This window comes from Balaenoptera borealis (genome assembly GCF_965194805.1).
Source record: "Balaenoptera borealis genome assembly, chromosome: 3".
NCBI lineage: Eukaryota > Metazoa > Chordata > Mammalia > Artiodactyla > Balaenopteridae > Balaenoptera > Balaenoptera borealis.
Window position 1 is genome coordinate 176212249 of NC_138866.1, and position 24973 is coordinate 176237221.

The window sequence follows — 24973 nt, forward strand, 5'->3', positions numbered from 1 at the left end:
TACAGAAGTCTTTGAGAGGAACCCAGCTTCAGCTACCATCTGACCACACCTGCCGAAAACTCAGGCAAGAACTGACTAGCAGAGCCCCAGTAAACCTAGATTCGTGAGCAGATATGAATTGTTATTGTTTTAAGCCACAACTGGGGATAGGGGCTGCTACACAGCAATAAATAAATAGACAGCTGTTCAACCACCACCATGTCCCCAACACACACACACTCACAACTTTGGTAATCACACTTTGGTAATTAAGAAGCATTTGTTGGGCTTCCCTGGTGGCGCAGTGGTTAAGAATCTGCCTGCCAATGCAGGGGACATGGGTTTGATCCCTGGTCCGGGAAGATCCCACATGCCGCGGAGCAGCTAAGCCTGTGCTCCACAACTACTGAGCCTGCGCTCTAGAGCCTGCAAGCCACCACTACTGAGCCCGCGAGCCACAACTACTGAAGCCCGCACACCTAGAGCCCGTGCTCAGCAACAAGAGAACCCACCGCAATGAGAAGCCCGCACACCGCAAGGAAGAATAGCCCCCGCTCACCGCAACTAGAAAAAGCCCACACGCAGCAACGAAGACCCAACACAGCCAAAAATTAATTAATTAATTAATTAATTTAAAAAAGAAAAAAAAAAGGATTTGTTGATTAATTTTAATGAGAAAAACCACTGTTACAGGTTCTGCAGATATAAAGCTGGGGACAAAAAACAAAAAAAAAAACCATGCTTTTTCCCTCAAGAAGCTTGCAGACTCGTAAGAAAATAAAAAAGATCAAAAACAAGCAAACAAAGCAAAACCCCATAAATACTAGGTTATAAGTGCAGTGATAAAAGCCCACTGAGGTTATTAGTATAGACACACAGAGAAGGGGCAGCTAACTCAACCTGAAGAATGGTTGGAGGCGATAAGAAGAAAACGATGGGCGCCAGGAGAAGAGGCAGAGGCACAGAGATGGGCAGACGGCATGAGAAAGGCACTGAGGGAGGATGCGCACACGGTGGGGACAGAGACAACCCCGTAGGATGGCTGGAAATGACACTGGAGAGGCGGACAGGGCTGTGTCACCAAGAGCTCAGTAAGCCGGTAAGAAGCGTGGACTGGATCACCCAGGAAGCCATCGATGTCATCTGGCCAGAGAAGTGACATGATCAGATCTGAGTTTGGAACAGACCTCTTTATTTATTTTTTTTTAACTTTATTGAAGTATAGTTTTTTTTTACAATGTTGTGTTAATTTCTGCTGTACAGCAAAGCGATTCAGTTACACGTATATATATTCTTTTTCATATTCTTTTCCATTATGGTTTAGCACAGGATATTGACTATAGTTCCCTGTGCTATACAGCAGGACCTTGTTGTTTAGCCATCCCATATATACTAGTTTGCATCTGCTAATCCCAAACTCCCACTCCTTCCCTCCCCCACCCGCCTCCCCCTTGGCAACCACAAGTTAGAACAGACCTCTTTAGTGGCTGGCTACAGAATGGCTTAAGGGAAGATAAGGTGGAGCGAGAAGGACGGGCTGAGAAAGCACCCGTGAGGCAGGGCCCGTGTGTGCCGGAGCTGCCTGGTACCATCTTGTAAAAGCCAATTACGTTTTTAGGAATTTGGGGGGAGACCGTTAAACCTTTGATAGCTTGAAATCAACCATGGTAGGAGAATTTACGCCACCGAAGTCAACAAATGCTGCAAATCAAGGCTTCCCAGCCAGGGCCAGTTGTTAACCACTTACCAGCACACCACTGATGGAAGCAGAGAGGCTGGAAGCAGGAAAGTTTAAGTAGAAGGGGCAGGTCTCGATGATTAACTCAATATGGAGGGAAGAGTCAGAGTGCCTCCAAACGTCTAACATTTGCAACTGGGTGAATGTGGATGATGTGAGTTGAGATGGAGGATGAAGAGGAGAAATCAGTTTGTCCAAGACAATGAATTCAGGGGTTATAACGTGTTGATTCTGAGATGCTTTAAAGGACTGCCAGCGAGCAGCTGATGACCCAGGCCTGAAGCCTGGGGAGAGTGTGAGCAGGACGGTGAGAGCAAGTAAGACTGTCCTCCCCAACCAGGGTCAGGAAGGAGAGCATTAAAGCGTGCTGAGGAGAAATGTCGGGAACACAAAGATTTCAGCTGAGAGGGAGGCCGGAAGGCACACTCAGAGCAGCCTGAAAAGCACATAACGCCAAGCGTGTGATCACAGGTGCCAAACGCAGCTGAGGGGGTCCATACAGTGACTCAAAGGTAAGAATTTATAATTGATATACCCCACTTCACCATCTTGGGGTACAAAAATGGCATTTCTTTAGTATTCAAACCACAGTGCCAGTGAGCACCCAGCTCTCTAATTGCTGGCAGCACGTCCTAACGTTCTTAGGGCTCCTGTGTCATGTGAGTCTGAGAGCCCCACGTGTGCATACACCGTGCAGATGTCTGTCCCAGGAAATGTCATTTTACAGAGAAGGGGCAGGAAGGTGGTGAGTCCTCCATGTGTCTCCGCTAAAAGCCCCCAGTTCTGTGCCGGGAGACACTCGAGAGCAAGCATTGCTGAGGCTGCAGCCCCACCATATGGGATGCAGGAGGCAAGGATGCCTGCGTCCTTGGTGATTCTGTGAGTCACGGTGCTACACGCCGAAGCAGGCCGTAGCTCCAAGGTACCGCTCTGCACCCGCACACACACACACACACACAGACGTGCACACACACACAGACACACACACACAGACATGCACACACACACAGACACACACACACAACCAGACACACACAGACATGCACACACACAGACACACACAGATATACACACAAACACCCACAGGCACACACACACAGACATGCACACACACATGCACACAGGCACAGACACAAAGACACACACACACACAGACATGCACACATACACAGACATGACAGACATACGCACACACACACACAGACACACACACAGACATGCACACAGGCACAGACACAAAGACACACACAGACACACACACACAGACATGCACACATACACAGACATGACAGACATGCGCACACACACACAGACACACACACAGACATGCACACAGACACACACAGACACACACACAGACATGCACACAGGCACAGACACAAAGACACACACAGACACACACACACAGACATGCACACATACACAGACATTACAGACATGCACACACACACACAGACACACACACAGACATGCACACACACACACAGACACACACACAGACATGCACACAGGCACAGACACAAAGACACACACAGACATGCACACATACACAGACATGACAGACATGCACACACACACAGACACACACACAGACATGCACACACACACACACACAGACACACACAGACATGCACACAGGCACAGACACACATACACACCCAGACACACACACACACATGACAGACACACAAACACACACAGATATACACACAAACACACACAGATATACACACATAACACATACACAAATATATAGACACACACACATACAGACACACACAGAGACATGCACACACACATGCAGGCACATACATACATACACAGACACACACAGATATGCATACACACAGACACACACATACAGAGACACACACAGACATACAGGCACACACAGAGGTATACACACAGACACACACAAATATATAGACACACACAGAGACATGCACACACATGCAGACACATACATACACACACAGACACACACAGACATATACATACAGATACACACAAAGACCCATACAGACAGACACACACAGACTTGCACGCACCCAGACAGGCAGACACACACACACACACACACGGCCATTCCCTCAAGGACCCCCACAGTGCTGAGTGGTCTGGGACGGGAGCAGTCACAACATCAGTTACCTGCTGTGCGTGGAAAGCTCTCCCGCCCGGGGATCCCCAGGATCCCTTCCCAGCAGCTGACCTTGGTCCAGGCCTACCTGCTTCATTAGTGGCGCTAATACATTGCAAGGCGACTCATCTTCCCCTTTACGGGTGTTCCTCCAGGGAGGGGAGGCGGGGCTCACTGGGGCTACCCTCCTACCTCTCTCTGCCCCTTCACTTACATTTGGGGGGACTTATGTGACTGGTACATTTGGGAAGGATCAACTGGGCACGTGTATTCCCCCCTCACTTTCCTATTGGGAGTGACCTGTCCCAAAGAGCATGAGGTCCTCTTGGCCGGGGCCCTGCCTGGGTGGATAGTCTGTAACATACTAGAGCTGGACTTTAGCTCCCCAGTGGATAAGCCACACCCTCCAGGCAAGCCTTCATCAATCTTAAAGGAAAATGGTCATCTTCCATCTGCCTTTCTCTTTTGTCTTTTTTCTCAATTTGGTCAGAAGTCATGCAGAAAAGGAAGAGGGCTATTTTCTGAGCCCCCTCTAAGACCCTGGCAGAACGACAAAGAGAAAGTTTGAAGTGTCCATTTCCTCCACCGCCACAGAGCTCTCTGACTGCCAGGCAAAGCGCCATGACCACCTGACAACCATAAGACATGGATCAAAGCAGAGGCCTGCCTCAAGCCAGCGTCCCAGCCCTCGCCAAGGAAAAATCCATGAACATGTGCTTGTGCACACCCACCCCAAAAACACTACAGTGAGGGGTCCCCAAAGTGGCTCTTCCCAGAACAAAGAAGGTCTGCTCCAAGATGACTTGGGGTCCCCATGCTGCAAATAGAAATGGCTAGCAACTTTGACTTGTCAGCATCTTGTGCTAAAAACAATTCTACACATCCATTGAATTTAGCAATGGGAGGTCTTTAGTGATCTTGGACAGAGCAAAGCATTCTCAGCCAAAAGCGTTCAGGAAGTGCCGAAGTCTGTGTGAATCACGCAGATTCTAAAGGCTTTGGAGGGCTTCCCTGGTGGCGCAGTGGTTGAGAGTCTGCCTGCCAATGCAGGGGACACGGGTTCGAGCCCTGGTCTGGGAAGATCCCACATGCCGCGGAGCAACTAGGCCCGTGCGCCACAATTACTGAGCCTGCGCGTCTGGAGCCTGTGCTCCGCAACAGAGAGGCCGCGATAATGAGGGGCCCGCACACAGCGATGAAGAGTGGCCCCCGCTTGCTTCAACTAGAGAAAGCCCTCGCACAGAAACGAAGACCCAACACAGCCAAAAATAAATAAACAAACAAATAAATAAATTTTAAAAACAAAAACAAAAAACAAAAAAACCCTGCCCTATAGGTGCTGTTTAAAGGCCTCGGAAAGCAGAGATTCTCCTAAATTTTGCTTCATGAAGACCTTTTGACCCACAACCCCCATTTTCAGTCTAAAAATCTATGAATAGTCCATAAAATATTGGAAATTCAGGGAGTCAAGTATCACCTAAGACATTTGGGGGCAAAGGAAATGAACTAGAACAGATGTTGCAAAGAGAAAAGAAGAACCAAGAAAAGGCTTATTTATCTAGTGATGGAGTTATTTTTAGAATGGTAGGGACTTCCTTATGTTTCTAGGTCAAAGGAAGATGGCCCAAGAAAGGGAAAGTGACCAATAGGAGAAGCAGAGAGTAATTTTTGGAGCAAATCCCTCAAGGAGTTTATAATCAAGTAGCTTTTGCTTGGTAAATACATCCTACATCAATGATAAATGAAAGAAAGTGAAACCCAAAACTTGTAAGCTTTTTTTTTCTTTTTCTTTTTTGTATTGAAGTATAGTTGATGTACAACATTATATGTTCTAGGTATACAACAGTGATTCACAGTTTTTAAAGGTTATACTCCATTTATAGTTATTATAAAATGTTGGCCATATTCCCCGTGTTGTACAATATATACTTGTAGTTTATTTATTTTATACATAGTAGTTTGTACCACTTAATCCCCACCCCTATCTTGCCCCTCCCCCATTTCCCTCTCCCACTAGTAACCACTAGTTTGTTCTCTATATCTGTGAATCTGTTTCTTTTTTGTTATACTCACTAGTTTGTTGTATTTTTTAGATTCCACATATAAGTGATATCATACGCTATCTGTCTTTCTCTGTCTGACTTTAAGCAAAACTTGTAAGTTTTAAATACAGCATAGATGGGTAATCATGCTTTTAAGATATTTCCAAAGAAGTTGGCATAACAATTCCAAGTCACTCTTATTGTCAATATTAAAACTTAACAAAAAAAGGGGCGGGGGGGGACTTCCCTGGCGGTCCAGTGGTTAGGACTCCACGCTTCCACAGCAGGGGGCCTGGGTTCGATCCTTGGTTGGAGAACTAAGACTCTACAAGCCGCACAGCACGGCCCAAAAAAAACCCAAAAACAAAAACAAACAAACAAAACTTACAGCATTTGTTCTTAATATTGGGGGAATTACGGATAAAACTCTGAATCTCTACAAAAGGCTCTACAACGAGCATATGGAGGTTCACCACTAGCTTTCAGGTTTCTCTCTAGAGCTGTGGTCCAAGAAATCAGAAGCTGCAGCTGCCACCCAGAGGTCAGTAAAATGCAGAAAACCACTGCCGATGGTCACAGATGCCCACGGTCCTGGGCTGAGAATGGTCCAAGGAACGTGAGAGGGGCTGCAAATCCATCTGCTGAAGCCCTTGCTGCAGCCATGGCACAGAAGCCCCTTCTCAGCCCTGTCCTGGAGCCTCAGAAATCTACTCCCCAGGCTGCTTGCCTCTGTGACATCAGGGAGTAGGGGCTGTGCTGACGGTCTCTGGCACCGCCTCTTTGGTCCTCTGCCTTCTCCATGCCCACCCCTGCTCCTCTACCCATCAGGAATCAACAACAGGGCACCCAGTAATAGAAGACCAGATGGAAAGCCTGAGAACCAGCACAAGAGGAGTCAAGACCCTGGAAGTGGGGTGGGTGAGAGAAAGGCACAGAAGGGCTATGTGCAGTGGGAGGGGAAAACAGGAGGTCCAAAGGGGAGAACCTTTCCTCCTTCTTATAAGATAGTGGCCATGTTGGAGAGAGAAGTATGGTTTGGTGCCAGTGGAGAATCTGGAGTGGGGAACTAGTCCTGTAGAGCAGAGGAGCTGTGGCTGGAAGTCCGTTATGAATGAACTCTGTAATGGGCTGGGATGTACAGCTGGGACCTGAAGATAAGACTTATATGTTCTTCCAGACTTTCTAGGTGTGCTCACATTAAGACCATTTGGGCAAGGTCTATACTGCTCCCTCCCTTTCGTGATAGCATTGTAGGCTGAGGAGCTGTGTAAAATGATAAGATTCAGGACTCTGCTGATCGATAAAGGGCCTTTGTGTGAACTAGAATAAGGAGTTGTGTCCCTGGAAAGATCCAGCCCCACACCAAAGCATGTGGCTTAATGAGTGTGCTGCCAGCTGCACCTCAGCCCGCATTCCTCCCCATTGTGCAGTGAGTAGCCTGCACAACCGTACACAGCAGCCTCAATCAAATCCTAGCAAGATGAAACCATAGTAAATTCATGTTAGCAAATATATATACAGGAAGTTTGGGCAGTCTTATTCACCATTTAGTCATCGTAATTGGCTTTTTTTTATTGGTTCTTAGTTATCATAAAAAGATTCAACAGTTTAGAAATAGTGCTGAGGAGGATAGAAAGGATTTACATGCATCTCCAAAGATAGAAAGATTCCAATTCCATAGGAGAGAGACAAATCTTAGAATAAATGAAGGAGAGATATGAATTGACTAAACCAGTATTTACAAACAAGAAAGAGATGACATCCCCTAAAAGCCAGCAATGTCAGTATCAACTATAATTAGCACAAGCCTCCAGGTAGAATGAATAACGCTGAGAAATAGATTGTTGATCTTGAAAGATCTCAAAAAGGAATCAGGGATGAAAACTAAGCTGCAGATCTCCCAGAGATGACATATTACCAATAATCGGGGACTTCCCTGGTGGTCCAGTGGGTAAGACTCTGCGCTCCCAATGCAGGGGTCCAGGTTCGATCCCTGGTCGGGGAACTAGATCCCGCATGCATGCCACAACTAAGAGTCTGCATGCTGCAACTAAAGATCCCGCATGCCGCAACAAAGATCCCATGTGCTGCAACTAAGACCCGGCACAACCAAAATAAATAAATAAATAAATATTTTAAAAAAAAATAATCGAAGCCACCAAGTGAATATAATGATTCAGACAGGCTGCCTTTCACCTGCCTGCCCTCATCTCCAAAAAATTAGGCAAAAGAGGGAAATGAGGCATTAAACAGCATCAGGGAGACAAGATGGGAAGGAGGGAAGAAATGTTTTAGCAACTGTAAAAATTGTAGAATTAGGTTTAGAACAAATTTGCTCCTCAAATTCTCCAGGGTCTGGTTCAGGTCCAAGAAATACATAGCTGACCATATAAAACTCTGTCTTGCAGCTTACATATAATGGCCAGCTCTTTGGGAAAGTCATTTTTCACATAATGAGTATATTATTTAACACTTGGTTATGGACATATTTAGTCACATAAAGAACACAAGTAAACAACTTTGTGTTATTGTTTTGTTCTTTTGAAGTCGATGGGAACTGATTGACTAAAGTCTTCAAATCTCAAATCTACTTTTCTGCTCCTGCCTTTACGATGGCTCTGTGGCCTTTGAAAATTTCAATGGCTCCTTCTTCTCTACACTTTTCCTCCCCTGACTTCTGGGACATGGCACAGTTTCCCTTTTTCCCCTCTGGCCGCTCCTTTTGCTCTCCTCTTCAACTTTCTATTTCCTTGGAGCACCTCTTAAATGGAGGAACTTTCTAGAATTCAACCTTTGCAGATGAGATCTCTGAAGATGACTCCTAAGGCCATATTTCCAAGCCTAATCTCTCTCCTGAGGTTCAGACCCATTTTCCCAAATGGTTGTGGACATCACACACCTATCCCACATGTACTTCATTCAGCTGTCCAACAGGTACTTCAAATTCCTCAGACAGGACGAATGATCTTCCCACCAGCACTGTTGCCCATTCTGTGTCTCTCATCTCAGCTAATGGTCCTACCTTCTGTCCAGTCACCCAGGCAGAAATTCTTAATACTCTTCAATAACTCTCTTTTTCTCACCTGTCATATCTAGTCATCCTGAAATTCTGTCCACTCCACCTGTATAAAAGCTCCCAAATGTATCTCCTTTTCTATGACAGAGTCCAATATATGGCTTCTTTTGAAGCTGAGATGGAGGTTCCCTGTATGTCTGATTTCAAGATTACTGGGAAGGGCCCCACCCTAAAAAAAATTCCTCCCTGAAATGGTGGATCCCTGAAATTCCTCTAACAGACAAGGTTTTTATTACAGAATTAGAAATCATCTTAAATGCAAAAGGCTCTGGAAAGGTGACATCCTATATTGAAAACACACCGAAGTGCCACTGCTGTATCATATAGCCTTCCAGGGGGAAAGTTGATGGGACACACAGAGAGTAAGGGTGTAAACTGGAGGGTGAGGGATAAGAGCAGGGAAGAAAATGTGCAGGGGGCAGAGAGTAGTCACTGGGGGGACGTTTCATGAACATACAGACAAAGAAACTATGCTTGAGCCAACCAAGCCAGAATCAACTAAAATATACTTTTGCACTGAAAGGTAAATTAAAAAACTCACAAGGATGGGAGCCAAGGTAGATAGGAAATCATTTTATAAAAAGATTCACAGACATTCTTCTCCTGTTTTCTACAATAAACAGAATGGAGCAGTTTCCCATTGTTGGGTCTTATTACAATAAGACCCAACGAATGTGAAAGTTCTAAATTTGTGTGAGATCTCCGAAATTACTGCAGTGGGAAATACTGCCGAAGCACTTCTAAGTTCACAAATAGATCTTCCTCTTGGAGTTTTCACAGCCAGCTCTTCAAAACTTGGCCACCTTTGCCATAATATTCCATTCCAATAACTCCTGTATATTCCATTCCTAACTCATTTTCCTTCCTTAGCTCCCAGTGGAACCAGAAAGAGAAATTAATGAGGTCAGGAATAACAATGGGGTAACTGGTTGCAAATTGTTTTTCTAGGTTTCTTTTTTATTATTTTTCTTTAAACAATTGCCAAGACTGGAATCAAAGATAAATAGAAGGCACAACAGTTTTGCTCTGGTTTTGTGTTATTCAGATTTAAAATTTTTTTTTGTTTTTTTTCTTTTTTACAAATACAAATTAAACATGAAAAAACTCTACTTCAAACAGAATCTAGGGCTTCCCTGGTGGCGCAGTGGTTGAGAATCTGCCTGCCAACGCAGGGGACATGGGTTCGAGCCCTGGTCTGGGACGATCCCACATGCCGCGGAGCAGCTAGGCCCGTGAGCCACAACTACTGAGCCTGCGCGTCTGGAGCCTGTGCTCCGCAACAAAAGAAGCCGTAATAGTGAGAGGCCTGCGCACCGCGATGAAGAGTGGCCCCCGCTTGCCGCAACTGGAGAAAGCCCTCGCACAGAAACGAAGACTCAACACAGCCAAAAATAAATAAATAAAATAAAGAATTATTCTGCCTTCCTCACTGAATTACTTATAAAAAAAAAAAAGAATCTAACAGTTCAAGAAAAGCTTATCAGTTGCATTCTGGACATTTAAAACCTATCTCACAATTTAAATTTCAGTGGTAAAAACAGTAGGTTTTGGAACTGTTTTGTTATCATGTATCTAAAGAAATACTCCACTAACACTCCTTTTATTCAGTTTTTAACCACACCAGAGAGAATCTAAACTGTCAATTTTTCCAACAGCAATTTTTCCACACCAGAAGGTAGTCATGACTCTCAAAGAAGAGACAATTTGGGTTTTTCCTGCCTTCAAAATATTTATCAAATCCTGTAATTCTCACAGGCTTTTGAAACATGTACAAAATAAGTAAGAAATATTCCGGGCTTCCCTGGTGGTGCAGCGGTTAAGAATCCGCCTGCCAATGCAGGGGACACGGGTTCAAGCCCTGGTCCGGGAAGATCCCACATGCTGCAGAGCAGCTAGGCCCGGGTGCTACAACTACTGAGCCTGCTCTCTAGGGCCCGCAAGCCACAGCTACTGAGCCCATGCACCACAACTACTGAAGCCTGCACGCCTAGAGCCCATGCTCCACAACAAGAGAAGCCACCACAATGAGAAGCCCGTCGACACAACTAGAGAAAGCCCGCACACAGCAACGAAGACCCAACGCAGCCAAAAATAAATAAGTAAAATAAATAAAATTTAAAAAAAAAGAAATATTCCAATGAATGAAACATACCAAATGTCAGTAATAAGCAAGACACATTCCTTTGGGGAAACTGTTAAAAATAAAATCCAGTCTGTATATGCAAATAAAGCAAGGAAATGCAGTTTTTTTTTTTTTCTTCTTTAAAAATCCGTTTTTCCTAAAATATCATTCCACAAAACTGGAAGTGAAGGACTAAAAGGTGCGGGGGGGAGGGGGAGGAAGGAGCACACACCATTAACACAAAAAGTAAAATTGTACAAACTTAAGCAGTTTATGATACACTAGGATCAGATTCCAAGATACCAAAAGTTGGCTGAAGAAATTCACCCTTCTGTGGGAGCTAGGGTTTGTACTGCTGCCTGAAGATCGGTGAAGAGCAATCACTGCCTTGGAGCACTGCCCCTTCCCACTCCAAATCCTGGTTTCTGCACCATGCCTCCACGGGGGGCCCTCTCATCCCACCACCCAGCCCACCTCGAGGGCCTCCAGGTCCCCGCAGGCGGTTATCTCGGCAGTCCCCTTCCCGGGCGGCTCGAGTCTTCTTTTCTTCCACATTCAGGCGGACCTCACCTCTGAACATAATGGGCCTGTTGCGAAGCACCTTCTGAATGGGCTCAGAATCATCAAACACAAAGAACTCAAAACTGGGTAATTTCCCACCGCTGTTAATATGCAGCTCCACCACATTCCCATAACTTTGAAAAACATCTTTAAGCTCTAATTTTTCCACCTCATGAGGCAGGTTGCCAATAAAGAGCTGGTGACTGTCAGGGTGTCTCCCGATTCTTCCGGGTTCAGCATCACCTTGCTCACCAGCCTCACGGACTGCTCCAGGTCCCCTCTGGGCAGGAGCATTTATTCGCTGTTCTCGCACCCTTTGATCCCTCTGAGGCCTCTGCGGTGGAATCTGAGATTCAGGCTTAGACTCCGGACGAGGCTGTGAAGCTGGTAGTTTAACAACGTGAGGTGGTATCCCAGTAACTGGAACAGCTCCACTGGGAGGAAGGTTCTTCTTACTGGTCACAGTGGCCCAAGAAAAGGCTCTCAAGTCCTCTTGCACTGCCCGGGCTATGTCTGCAGGCGCTGGAGAGAAACTCTTCTGAACATCCTCAGGAGCAGTTTCTTCCAATACGCTCAGACATTTCCTCTTGGACTACAGACGCAGGTTCTTGCTCCGGTTCTGGTTCAGGATCAGGCTCTAGTTCAGCAACAGGTTCTTTTAAATGTTCTTCTAAGTCATTGCTGACAGTTTGATCATAGAAAGTTCCAGAATCATCAGGTACCACCTCAGGTGTCTGCTGTCTTTCTTCAGGTTCCTCTGCTGCTTCTTCAGATTCTTCCTGAGGCTCAGTGACAAAGCCACCAAAGACCTCATCTTGGTATCTGAAGATATCATTGTGAACATAAAACTGATTTGCAGCAGAGCCCTCAGGAGCAAGGACAAAGGTCTCATGAATGTCCTCAAAGCCTGGTTGTTATTAGAGAGCAAGCCCATCACCTGGACCACCACACCGTCATTCAGAGTGGCTTGAGTATCGACATGACGGATCTTAGTGTGGCAATTCGTGAAGTTTTGTGACATCACGTTCCTATGGATTTCTTTCTGTCCGTAGACCGCATCTGCTGGCTTTCCATTTGAATCCAATCCCCCATGGACATAAGAAGAGTTCTTTCCATAAAGTCTGTGTAGCATGTCTGCGGCCTGGTTCAGCAGTGTGTAATACTGTCTCACAAATTCCCACCTGACCAGCAGGGAACTAGGCTTCTCCATAACGATAGCTTTGGTCAATTCAACCTACACGGCTGAGCAGGAGAGGAACAAGCTCTGCTCCACACACGGCGAAAAGCAAAAAACCCCTCACGCAACTGCGTCTGCACCGGTTGCAAAATTTAAAGCTATATCAGCTGGAGAATTGAACCATGGACCTTGGGAAAGAAAGAGGTATGCTCCTGGCATCCAGTTGTGAAGATCGGAGGGGACCAGCCCCAGAGAAAGCTGTATTACGGCTCATCAGGGCATTATGTCTATAAATCTAATAACTGTCTATTGGTCTGTGACAAGGGAAATGGGAGCTCTGTCCACAAAATCAGAAAAGGGGTAACGTAGTCTGGTGACGGGAACCCTGAGGTTTTGTGGAACAAAAGGTCATGGGCAATCCAGCTAAGGTTTTGTATCCAGGTTTACAATAGTCTATTTGAAAGCCATATATGAATACATTTTCTCATGAAAACAGAGGACTTGTAACTTTTCAAATTGCAAAATCACTTCTGATAATTTAACTAGCCATGCCTTAAGTCAGGGTCTATAGAAGTACAATGGTTAATTTTATGTGTCAACTTGAATGGGCCATGGGGGACCCAGACATTTGGAAAAACATTATTTTGGGTATTTCCATAAAGGAGTTTTTGGATCAGGTGATCCAAAATTTAAATTGATAAGGCTTTAAAATTTAAATTGATAAGGCTGAATAAAGCAGATTGTTCTCCCTAATGTGGGTGGGCCTCATCCAATCAGTTGAAGGCCTGAATAGAACTGGAGGCTGACTCTCCCCCAAATAAGAGGAAATTCTTCCTGTTTGGCTGCCTTGAGCTGGGACATCAGATTTTTCCTGCCTTCAGGTTCAAACTGAAACATCGACTTCATGGGTCTCAAGCCTGCCAGCTTTTGGCCTGGGACCACAGCTTCAGCTCTCCATCACACCTAATCCTGCCTCTCAAGCTGGCCAATGGCAGCCTCCATGATCATATGAGCCAATTTTTCATAATAAATCAATCTTTCTCTCTCTTCCTCTCTCTCTCTCTCTCTCTCTCTCGATATATATATATGTATTTCAAACTGTAAAATCAAAATAAAATTATATATAATACATAATTATATCATATAAATATGATATATAATATAAATATATTATACAATATATAACATATAATATAATTATATATTAATAGAGCATAATATATAATATTGATATATAAAGTATAATTATATAATATAAATATAATATGATATATAACATATATAATAATATACATAAATATATAAGATATATAAAATATATAGTCTGACACCCAGGCCTGTGTCCCCCCATTCCCCCATGCACTTCTGAGAAGTGAGACATCTCATTTTGGAAGAATAAGGGAGATGAGAAAAAGAGAAATCATGTCCTTCAACACTGACAGATGAATTATTTAATCAGAAGCAAGAAACTGTGTAGAAAGTGAGACACCAAGGCCATTTCTCACTCCTCAGGCACACAAAGAAGAGAATGGCAATGCTTTTCAGACCATGACGAAGAATTGTGGTGTCTCACTGTGATTATTTTCCCAAATCAACGGGCGCTGGCTAATTAATACTTCAACAGAAAATTTTGCTCCAGGAACTCTTAACACTTTTAAAGTAAAACAAAGAAACAAGATTTTTTTAAAAAACATCTTTATTGGAGTATAATTACTTTACAATGTTGTGTTAGTTTCTGCTGTATAACAAAGTGAGTCAGCTATAAATATGCATATATCCCCGTATCTCCTCCCTCTTGCGTCTCCCTCCCTCCCACCCTCCCTGTCCCACCCCTCTAGGTGATCACGAAGCACTGAGCTGATCTCCCTGTGCTATGCGGCTGCTTCCCACTAGCTATGTATTTTACATTTGCTAGTATATATAAGTCCATGTCACTCTCTCACTTTGTCCCAGCTTACCCTTCCCCCTCCCCGTGTCCTCAAGTCCATTCTCTATGTCTGCGTCTTTATTCCTGTCCTGCCCTTAGGTTCTTCATAACCGTTTTTTTTTTTTTTTAGATTCCATATATATGTGTTAGCATATGGTATTTGTTTTTCTCTTTCTGACTTACTTCACTTTGTATGACAGACTCTAGGTCCATCCACCTCACTACAAATAACTCAATTTCATTTCTTTTTATGGCTGAGTAATATTCCATTGTATATATGTGCTACATCAAGAAACAAGAATTTAATGTTCCTCCATGCTCTACTTTGACTTGATGGAAAAGGTAGCAGGGAGTATGACAGCTTCTGTGTTTACACAATGGGAAGAAGTAGGAAGTAGTAGTATTATTGTGGTCTTCTTATTCAGTGTTCACAGAGGACTGAAGATCACCTAAAAGATAAACACCCAGCTTCTTCCCAATGAGTTTACTGTTCCAAGGTCTAGAGCTGGGGGGCAAAGGAGAGGAAGGAAGTAGAGACCACATACACACGCACACACAAACACACACACACTTGCTCCGGCTTTTCTCAAAGTGGAGGCGTTGTTCCTGGGACTCCACATACTTGTCTGAGGCTGCTGCTAAATCGGCGACAGATTAGCCCTAATCCCAGAGCCTGGCTCTGACGGAAGCCTCACCCCTCATCCAGGGAGTCGCTGCAATGCCAGGTATCAGTAAGAGGGAAGCGACCTATTAGAGGCATTTACATGCACTTGCCTGAGTCCCTGTTTCCAGTTCTTCGGGGTGTACACCTAGGAGTAGAATTGCTGGGTTATATGGTAATTCTGTTGAACTCTTTTTGAGGAAGCCATCCTCAGAATATTTGGAGCCAATTGTGAACTGAATCTAACTAAAGCTCAAACGAAGCCCAGACCCAGCTCAGCTACAGAGCAGATGACCGACACAGCCACTTCACTGCTGGCCCAACAGAAGGAGGGGCATTACCCTTTACCGGATAGCATGATGATTTACTTCTGGTATTATTTTTGGTGGTTTTTTGTGTTGTTGTTGTTGTTCTTTTGTTTTTTTGGGGGGGGGTGGGCGGGCCGCGCCACGCAGCCTGTGGGATCTTAGTTCCCTGACCAGGGATCGAACCCATGCCCTCAGCAGTGAAAGCGTGGAGTCCTAATCACTGGACCGCCAGGGAATTCCCTCGGTGTTGTTTTTGCAGCTGTACTGAGATATGATTTACATACCTTAAAATTCACCCATTGTAAGTGTACAATTCAATAATCTTTATGCTGATAGAGTTGTGCAATCCTCATTACCAACCAGTTTTAGAATATTTTCCTCAATCCCCCAAAATTCCCGCGAGCTCATTAGCAGTCCAAGCCACTCCCAGCCCCAGGCAACCACAAGTCTGCTTTCCGTCTATGCTTTCCTTTTCTAGGCATTTCATATATATGGAGTCATAGTATAGGTAGATCATAGTTTAGGTAGTCTTTGGATCTGGTGTCCCAAGTGTGTATATTTTCCTACCAGTAGCTCAGATATGCATAAATATGTTACATATCTTTACTTTCTGCCCACCCAGCCCTTGCCCTGTAGGAGTGTAGGGAAATCCACTCTTGAGCATCACTGAGGCCTTGAGTGGAGGCTCTCCTTCCCTGGGGTCATGGAAAAATCCAGGAGGGCTTTTGGCATCCACTGGAGTTCGGGCCATTTATTCTTCAGCCGGTTAAGTTGATCAGCCCACTGATGCTGGTATCCTCACCATCTACCATAAAGCTTCTTCTAAGGAGAGGGCAGGTTGCTCTGTTATTTCCAATGACAAGCCAGCATTCCAGAATCTGCAGAAGCTGTGAGGCCAAGTCCCCAAGGTCCAATAGACGTCTCATATAGCTGTGTCACTCCAAGGGCTGGCCATGTGTCCTGGTGCTGCAGGGGCTGAGGCTTGAGTCCTTGATGCTCACCAACCTCCACCCCCCTCCCACTCCCCCAAATGCTGTGAAAGCCCCCCACCCCACCTGGGTTCTCTGCTCTCTCTCTCCAGGACACCTGGGGTAGATGATGATTGGGCTTTCTCAAGAGACAAGAAGAAAGGTTGGTCTTCCAAGAATCTTGCAAATACCCTTGTGATAGGAAACACAAAGGGATTAGCTGTATTCTCCAAACAAAGAGGGTGGGTAGGGAGGGGCACAGAAAGCATGAAACAAACGAGTATCTCACTAAATAGCCTACCACACTGCTTTGCATTCACCTATCGTAAAACCACATCAGTGAACAGCGGAAAGCATGTCATAATTTCAGTTTTCTTAGCTGCACTTAGACTCTATCTACTCATGGAAGTGTGAGAGAGGAAGGAGGCACCCCGCTGGACTATTCAGGCTAAGAAACAGAGTTGGTTCTTTTGTTTTATTTTATTTTTTAAATTTATTTATTTTGGGCTGCGTTGGGTCTTCGTTGCAGTGCGCAGGCTTCTCCTCGTGGTGGCTTCTCTTGTTGCGGAGCACAGGCTGGCCTGCGGGCTTCAGTAGTTGTGGCTCGCGGGCTCTAGAGCACGGGCTCGGTAGTCGTGGCACACTGGCTTATGGGATCTTCCTGGACCAGGGCTTGAACCTGTGTCCCCTGAATTGGCAGGCGGACTCTTAACCACTGTGCCACCAGGGAAGTCCCCAGAGTTGGTTCTAACACTAGCAGTAAGAATAGCAACTAACATTGTGCATCAGGCATCGTTCTGAGTGTTTTACATGTATTATCCCTTAATCATCACAGTGACCTTAGGCAGTAAGCTCTGTATATCCAAATCCTTTACTTAAAGCCTTTGGTGTGAGCTCTATTTCAGAACTCAGAATTTTTTGGATTTCAGGAGGGTAATAAGGTGCATGTAATTTACATAATATAACTCCCCAAGAGGGTCTGAAACAGATCTCATACAATCTAATTAAGGAGGCTTCAGTGAAACAAATAATCATATTAAGTGATGTAAATAAATAATGTAAATAACTTTGCATCAGTTTGGGTCTGGTTCTGCCATCAAATGAACTGAGAAAGGCTTTGGATTCTCAGACCTTTGGAATTTTGGACCTGTATTAGAGGCCCCATTTTACAGATAAAGAGAATGAGGCACATCAAGATTAGGTAACTTGTCCAAGGTCACACAGCTAAGAAGTGGTGGGAGTGCTCAATGTTTCAGGAGCAAGTGGGTCTGGAGAAAACGACCTTGACCACTTTCTCTACTAGAAACTCACCCACCCTCAACCTTCTCACTCCACAGCTGCTGGCAGCCTTGTGTATGACGCCTCCCCCCACCCGTAACTATCCCACCCCATCCCATCCCCTCCCTGCTCCGAGCTTCTCTAATACTCATTTACTCTCTCCTTTAACATGGTTTAAAATACCGGAAGTGAGCCCGTAGAGTTGACTCGCCCCAGGCACCCCTAACAAGCCCAGGAGGGACCCTCCAGAATTGGGTCTGGGGCAGGAACTGACTTGCTAGCCCTCTTTGCCTTGAGCAGGGGGTTAATCTCTGGGTGGTGTTAAGAGTCGGGCAGGAAGAGCTGGCCTGGAGCAGGCGGTCTAAATAGAGGAGTTGAATCCTTCAGGATACCAGGAGAGGGCGCGTCCCCCTTTTCCTATGTCGATTAGGTTTTTTTTTTTTTTCGTTTTCGTCTAACCAGCGAGCCATTTGGGTGAGCAACAACGTGCTTGGTATCCCGCTGATTTGAGCAGCGTCAGCCTCTTCATTCGTAAATCAAGTTTCTTCCCACTTGCGACGCGTCCTTCTTAGTCTTCAGCACAAACCTGCCCCCAGGCCCTCTGTCCCTCACCTCCTGGGACCCCGCCCTAATTTGTTTTATCTTACACGAGGGGCCTGTTACCCGGAGAACCGGCCGCACCGGCTTCGCTGAGACCTTGACCTCGCGATCAGACGCCTTGTGTGTCTTGTGTCTGCGTGCTTGCTTATCCCTCTTCGCGGTGCTTAGGATGCAAACTAGGGCGGCTCTCCCTCCTTCCTCGTCTTGTTTCCTCACTTTTCACGCTGTCTAGTTTGGAGGCAACCACCCTCCTCCGGTCCAGTAGATCAATACTTCTGCCTTCCAGGTACAGTCCAGATCGATCTAGTAATCCCACCTGCCTGGAGCACCTGAAACCTACGAGTGTCAACGGCTGGCCTGTTCCCCGGGAACAAGAGCCCCAGAAGCATCCGGCAGGCTTTGTGTTTTTAATTAAAGGTCTATTTCAAGGGCAAAATCGGGTGGAAAGCCGTGCGTGCTCAATTAACTCTATCTAAATGTAAAGCCTTTAACAGAGATTGAGGTCTCGTCCCAAGGATGCCTGGGACCGTCGCCCTCTTTCGTTGGGGCGCAGCGGCCCCCGTGGCTCTGGACTTCTACAGGCACCCCCTACGGCTAAGACCGACACCTCACACTCCATTTAATTAACAGTGTGTTTTAATTAACGCCGTCCGTCAGGGCAGTCACACTGGCACCTTGGCGCAACCCGCATTAACCCGCGTCCGGGCCTGGACCCTGGGAGCGCTGCGGGGCTCGCTGGGAGGCTGTGGGCTGACCCACGGGACAGGCAGGGCGGAGAGTGGGGGCGGGGCCTGCGGGGGAGCAGCCGGCCGAGGGGCGGGGCGTTGGGGCGGGGCCTGCGGCGGGCGGGGCCCGGGAAATTCCCGGGCGGAGGTGAGGAGGCTGGCGCGACTGTCAGCTGAGCAGCGCTGGGTGGGGTCGCGAGGCCGCGCGTCCGCCAGAGGCTCCCCAGCCCCCGCCGCCCCCGCCCCCGGCCGGTCCCCTGGTCGGCGTCTGCATCCGGGTCCAGAGCCCTCTCCCAGCGGCAACGATGCCGAGGAGGCAGTGACCCCGAGGGAGGCCGGAGGCCGGAGCCCGGGCGCCGGGTGAGCTGGGGCAGGGGGCGGGCAGGGGCTCCCTCTCCGCCCTGGAAGCGGTTCCCGTAGCCGCCTTCCCTGCGGCCCGGAGCCAGTAGGGACGTGGATGGCGAGGGTGGGGTGTCCCCTCGGGTGGGACGGCTGCGCTCGCTGGGAGGGTTTCCGGGCCCTGGCGATCCTGACCTGGTGCGGAAGGGCAGCGGGGGCGTCCAGCCCAAAGCGCCCCTTCCCCCTTTTTTACCCTCCAGGCTGGCCGCAGGTGCCTTCCTCTGTAGGTCATGAAGGTGGTCTGAGGGTGACATCCTTCCGCAGGTTGGGAATGATTGTACAGCCAGTTCCTCATTATAAGGGGAGGGGTTAAGGACACACCTTTGGAAGACGTACAAACTACTCTAGCTTTACGAGATGGCCCAGGACACTAAAGAACCGGTGACCGCTCTCTAAGGTGGCAGGATTACTGAACAGCTGAAAGGAATCTTCATAAACCGTTGTGTCTGGGAGGGCATGTGTGTATGTATGTGTTTGTGTGTGTTTATAGATACATAGAGAATATGAATACGTGATGAGGCCGAGAACCCCAAAGGGATTCTATCGTGTAAGCTGCAAGCAGTGCACATCGCTAAGAGAAAATGTAACCCAGGTTCCGTCTAGCCTCCTTCCTCCACCAGGAAGACTGCTGTATGGAAATTATATGCCACAGCACTGCTTAAGGATGAAACGGAAAACCGAAACTTAAAACATCAAAAGCCTGGGATCTGGTTAAGCAAACGCACTATTAACAGAAGAGCCCCTCACCCTTGCTCTTTGCTGGAAGGAGAGAAGAGCTAGGCGGCCTGGCCACCCCGCCCAGGATGTGCCCAGTTTGGAGTGGGCTGGGGAGGTCCAGTAGCAGAGGCCGGTCCAGGGACTGCCCCGTAATGCCCTGGGCAAGACAAGTCGAAATGTAGCCTGTAGAGAGGACAGTAATTAGAGTCTTCCGGGTGATTGGCCAGTTCTTCTACTGGGCCAATTTTAGTTGTTCTTTATGTATTGTGTACAACATTATAAAAGTAGTATTTTTTTTTTTGGTAACTGACCTCAAGTTGCATATTATGTGATGGGCTCCAACTAAACTCTCCGAAAAAACAAAAACAAACGTTATTCTTGAAAGGAACTGGTCACTGTTTTACCCTCCCATGGAATCCCCACCCTTAGGCAGGGGCACATGGGTATCCTCTCCTCCAAGCCTCACTTTTTCTGAATTTTATAGAGACTTGGACTGTGTGATATGTTCTTTGGAATCTATGGAATAGTAAATCCAAAGGAAAAGGAAGAAATTAAACTCCGTGTTTTGAAAATAAAATCTGTTTCACTGAGAGAGAAAAAAATTATATTGAAAGTTCTCGTTTTCACTTTGGCCTATGTATGTGGGTTGAGTAATGGAATATGTGTTATGAAATGACATCCAGATACCTTTGTAGTGATAGTTTAAAAGTGGTACTCATTTTCAAAATAAGTTGAGTTCAAGAATCTGGAAATGAGTGCCACTGAACTGTAGAAAAACTTGTAATACTAGTATGTCGGGTTTGTGTTTTACAAGTGTATGACTTTACGTCTTACACTATAGCTTCATTTCATTTCAACAGACATTTTCTGAGAGCCTGCTCTCAGTGTGCCCGTCTGTAAGAAGAGTAAAACAGAGACCTTGACTTAGGTTTGATGGGAAGATTGACGGGCATGGTATGATCACAGTACTTTACATAAAAGGACCAAGGGGGTGGAACACACAAAGCGCTGTTGCGTGCTCAGAGGAAAGAACAGGTCATTTTACACAGGACGTCTGTTCGAGCTGGACATTGAAGTGTCCAGTGGGGGTTTGCCAGGGTAAAAGCAGATCCGGGCATCTCGGGGAAGGGTAGAAAAGCAAAAGAAGGCCAAGAACTGTGAGCTCTTTAATGTGCCTCAGGCATGAGTGGCATTGGTGACAGGAGATGATACTTCTGGGTAAGTGGGGGCCAGACTCTGAAAGGCCATGTTTGTCTTGCTCGGGAGCTGGCGCTCTGTCTGTATGGGAAGGGTTTAAGCAGGGGGATGCCCTGGTATTAGGAAAGAAACCATGGAGGTAGTGGGGCTGCAATGGAAGGAGATGAGTCCAACCATGGAGGAAGCTATGCAAATTCATTCTGCAAGTATTTGTTGAACCCCCATATATGTCGGGTAACGTTCTAGGTGCTAGGGACACGGCAGTGGACAAAACAGAAGAAAGTCCTGTACTCTGTGGGCCAGACAAGACAAGAAGGGCCTGACCTAAGCTGGTGGGGATTGAGAGGAGGTGGGAGTGACAGGACTCGGTGACCCGTTAGACTTGGGGGAAGAGCAAATAGGAAGAACCAAGCATAACTCTCAGGTTCCTGCCTTGGGTGATGAGGCTATCTCCATTTTCTGTATGTTTGCAGTTACGAAAGTCAGAGTACCATTTCTGGCATAAAAGGTAAGTCTTCTTTTACCCCCTTAATAGGATATGTACTTTGAGTTCTTTTTCCAGGATGGTGATGAGTTTAGTTGATGCAATCTTGGAATGTTACTCAATCCCCTTGAAAACCCAAACCAGAATTTGCCAATAGCCAGCAATTGTCTCTGATCAGGAAATAGGTTTTCACTGTTTAAAACTAATTTATCCATGTGGGGATTGAACCTGTGAATACTGAATCAGCAGGTTCGGAGAATCAGCCACACCAGGGTAAGGACCTGGGTTTATTCTGTATTATTCTTTTTTTTTTAAAGGAATTCCTTTTATTTTTATTATTTATTTATTTATTTAGTTTTGGCTGCGTTGGGTCTTCGTTTCTGTGCGAGGGCTTTCTCTAGTTGTGGCAAGCGGGGGCCACTCTTCATTGCGGTGCGCGGGCCTGTCACTGTCGCGGCCTCTCCCGTTGCGGAGCACAGGCTCCAGACGCGCAGGCTCAGTAGTTGTGGCTCATGGGCCTAGTTGCTCCGCGGCATGTGGGATCTTCCCAGACCAGGGCTCGAACCCGCGTCCCCTGCATTGGCAGGCAGATTCTCAACCACTGCGCCACCAGGGAAGCCCTATTCTGTATTATTCTTGATGGTCCAACGACCCGTGGAGAGAAGTCAGTGTAAGGCAGATTTCTGTTGGATACAAAACAGCTTTCTGGCAGTCAGAGCCATCCTGGAATAGAATGGGCAGTTGCCTGCTAAGGTCATGTGCTCATTTTTTCTGTCATTGAAGTCATTCGAGCCTGGTCTATATGACCATCTGCCATGGAAACCGGACAGGACGTTCCTGCATTGAATAAGTTGAGCTGGGTCATTTTTAAGGCCAACTCAGGAACAAGATTTAAGCTCATGCCTACGAAGTCAAGTCACTGCTATAATTACTTGACCTCTGGAATTAAGAACAATAATTATAACCAGGAATTTGAATAGCAGATCCAGGAATAAAATCTAGGAGATTTTGCTTTTGATCTTCCACCTTCCAGGTGGTTCCTATTTTTCCTCATTGCTGAAATGTTGACAAATCCTGTGCTAAATTAATTCACCCTTCTGTAGTTAAAAAAAAAACAAAACCTTTGCTTAGAAATGATGCATTTTTGATCATTGGTTGGATTTTTATGAGAAATTCTGTTATTAGACAGAACCTTGGAGTAAATGGCTTAGTTCCTTAGTTCATAACCTTTGAGGATGTGTGCAAGGATTTATAATACATCTCTGCATTTTCTCAATTGAAAATATTTCAAGGTGATGCTAAACATTTAGAGAATTCAGCTTTCTCTAACTGACATTCTACCAGTAGACATCTCATATACGCACTGTACTGTGATAGCTTATAATGACGCCCCCCAAATATTCTAAAATCATAAAATGCACTTTGAGTCACCAAAAATCAAATTGCTTTTAGTAAAATTTTGTTTATGAGTATTTATGTGCTTATGTTTGGCATTTATGTTAACTTCTTATATACTATGACATTCGAATTACCAAATAGTTTTCCTAACAATGCTGCGTAGCAAAGAGTTCCCTGTAATAGGGACGGGCGTATGTATCAGTGAGAGAGGGCAGCATGGCCATGAGGGTGCCGGGGTGTACGTGTCGGACAGTGCGGATTGGACTGTGGTCTTGCTAGAAGCTTAATACTTTCATAGGGCTTTTGAGCTGAAAGCAGCTATAGTGATCATCATTAGCTAGGCAAGTCAGTAAATCATCACAGAGGTCAGATGAGTTCTCAAGGTCACGTGTCTGGTTAGTGGCACCCGGTTTATTTTTCTACTGTCTCCCTCAGCATAACCCTGTTGTTGTTTTTTTCTCTCATGTCCTTATAAAATCTGGGCAACCAGAAAGTTGATAAGTAGAATCGGTTTTAACTGTTACGGTTGTGCCTCAAGTCTTGGTGGAGATGTAACGGAAAGTCAAGGAGGAAAAATATTGGAAGGAACAGTCTCTCTTTTCTCCCCTCCCCCTTCCCTTCTCTCCCCTCCCCTCTCCTCCCCCTTCCCCTACTGTTCCCTCCCTCTGCTTTAGATACTTTAAAAACAAATCTGTTCAATGGAATATTACTCAGCCATAAAAAGAAACAAAATGGAGGTATTTGTAGTGAGGTGGATGGAGTTAGAGTCTGTCATACAGAGTAAAGTAAGTCAGAAAGAGAAAAACAAATACAGTATGCTAACACATATATATGGAATCTAAGGGAAGAAAAAAAGGTCATGAAGAACCTAATGGCAAGATGGGAATAAAGACACAGACCTACTAGAGAATGGACTTGAGGATATGGGGAGGGGGAAGGGTAAGATGTGACAGAGAGAGTGGCATGGACATATATACACTACCAAACGTAAAACAGATAGCTAGTGGGAAGCAACCGCATAGCACAGGGAGATCAGCTCTGTGCTTTGTGACCACCTAGAGGGGTGGGATAGGGAGGGCGGGAGGGAGGGAGATGCAAGAGGGAAGAGATATGGGAACATATGTATATGTATAACTGATCACTTTGTTATAAAGCAGAAACTAACACACCATTGTAAAGCAATTATACTCCAATAAAGATGTTAAAATTTAAAATAAAAAAATAAAAACAAAATAAAAACAAATCTGTTAAATGTCTCCAAAGTATAGTCTAATCCTTGAATACCTGAGGAAATTTAATATTGACAAGTGAATGACACACGTTACAAGGATTTTATCTTTGTCAATTACTTAGAATTTTGGTATTCTTTGCAAAATAGATAGGAGCACTGTTATTTAGTAAAAACCCATTTTTATGAAATTTTAGCGCCAACATAGTACTATGCAAAAATGAGTTTTATGGAAAGTCAGAAACTGGCTT

The 24973-nt window shown here is 45.7% G+C and overlaps 1 protein-coding gene and 1 pseudogene across 6 annotated transcripts in view; one reads left to right on the forward strand and one right to left on the reverse strand.

Moving 5' to 3' along the window:
• Positions 1 to 3691: 3691 nt before the first annotated feature.
• On the reverse strand, positions 3692 to 14561 carry LOC309625627 (ras GTPase-activating protein-binding protein 1 pseudogene; annotated as a pseudogene). The gene has a single exon. The product of its transcript is annotated as a ras GTPase-activating protein-binding protein 1 pseudogene (transcript).
• A 4868-nt stretch (positions 14562 to 19429) lies between these two features.
• The window catches only part of OPTN (optineurin), a 41681-nt gene continuing 36137 nt past the window's right edge, over positions 19430 to 24973 (forward strand). For 2 of the 5 annotated variants that reach the window (XM_082385456.1, XM_082385459.1), the window contains exon 1: positions 21491 to 21633. In XM_082385456.1, the coding sequence (XP_082241582.1) occupies positions 21621 to 21633 (13 nt within the window). In that variant the 5' untranslated portion in view covers positions 21491 to 21620. Of the gene's footprint in view, positions 19660 to 21490; positions 21634 to 24973 lie in introns of those variants that run through there. The other 3 variants (XM_082385458.1, XM_082385457.1, XM_082385455.1) reach the window with 3 other exon arrangements.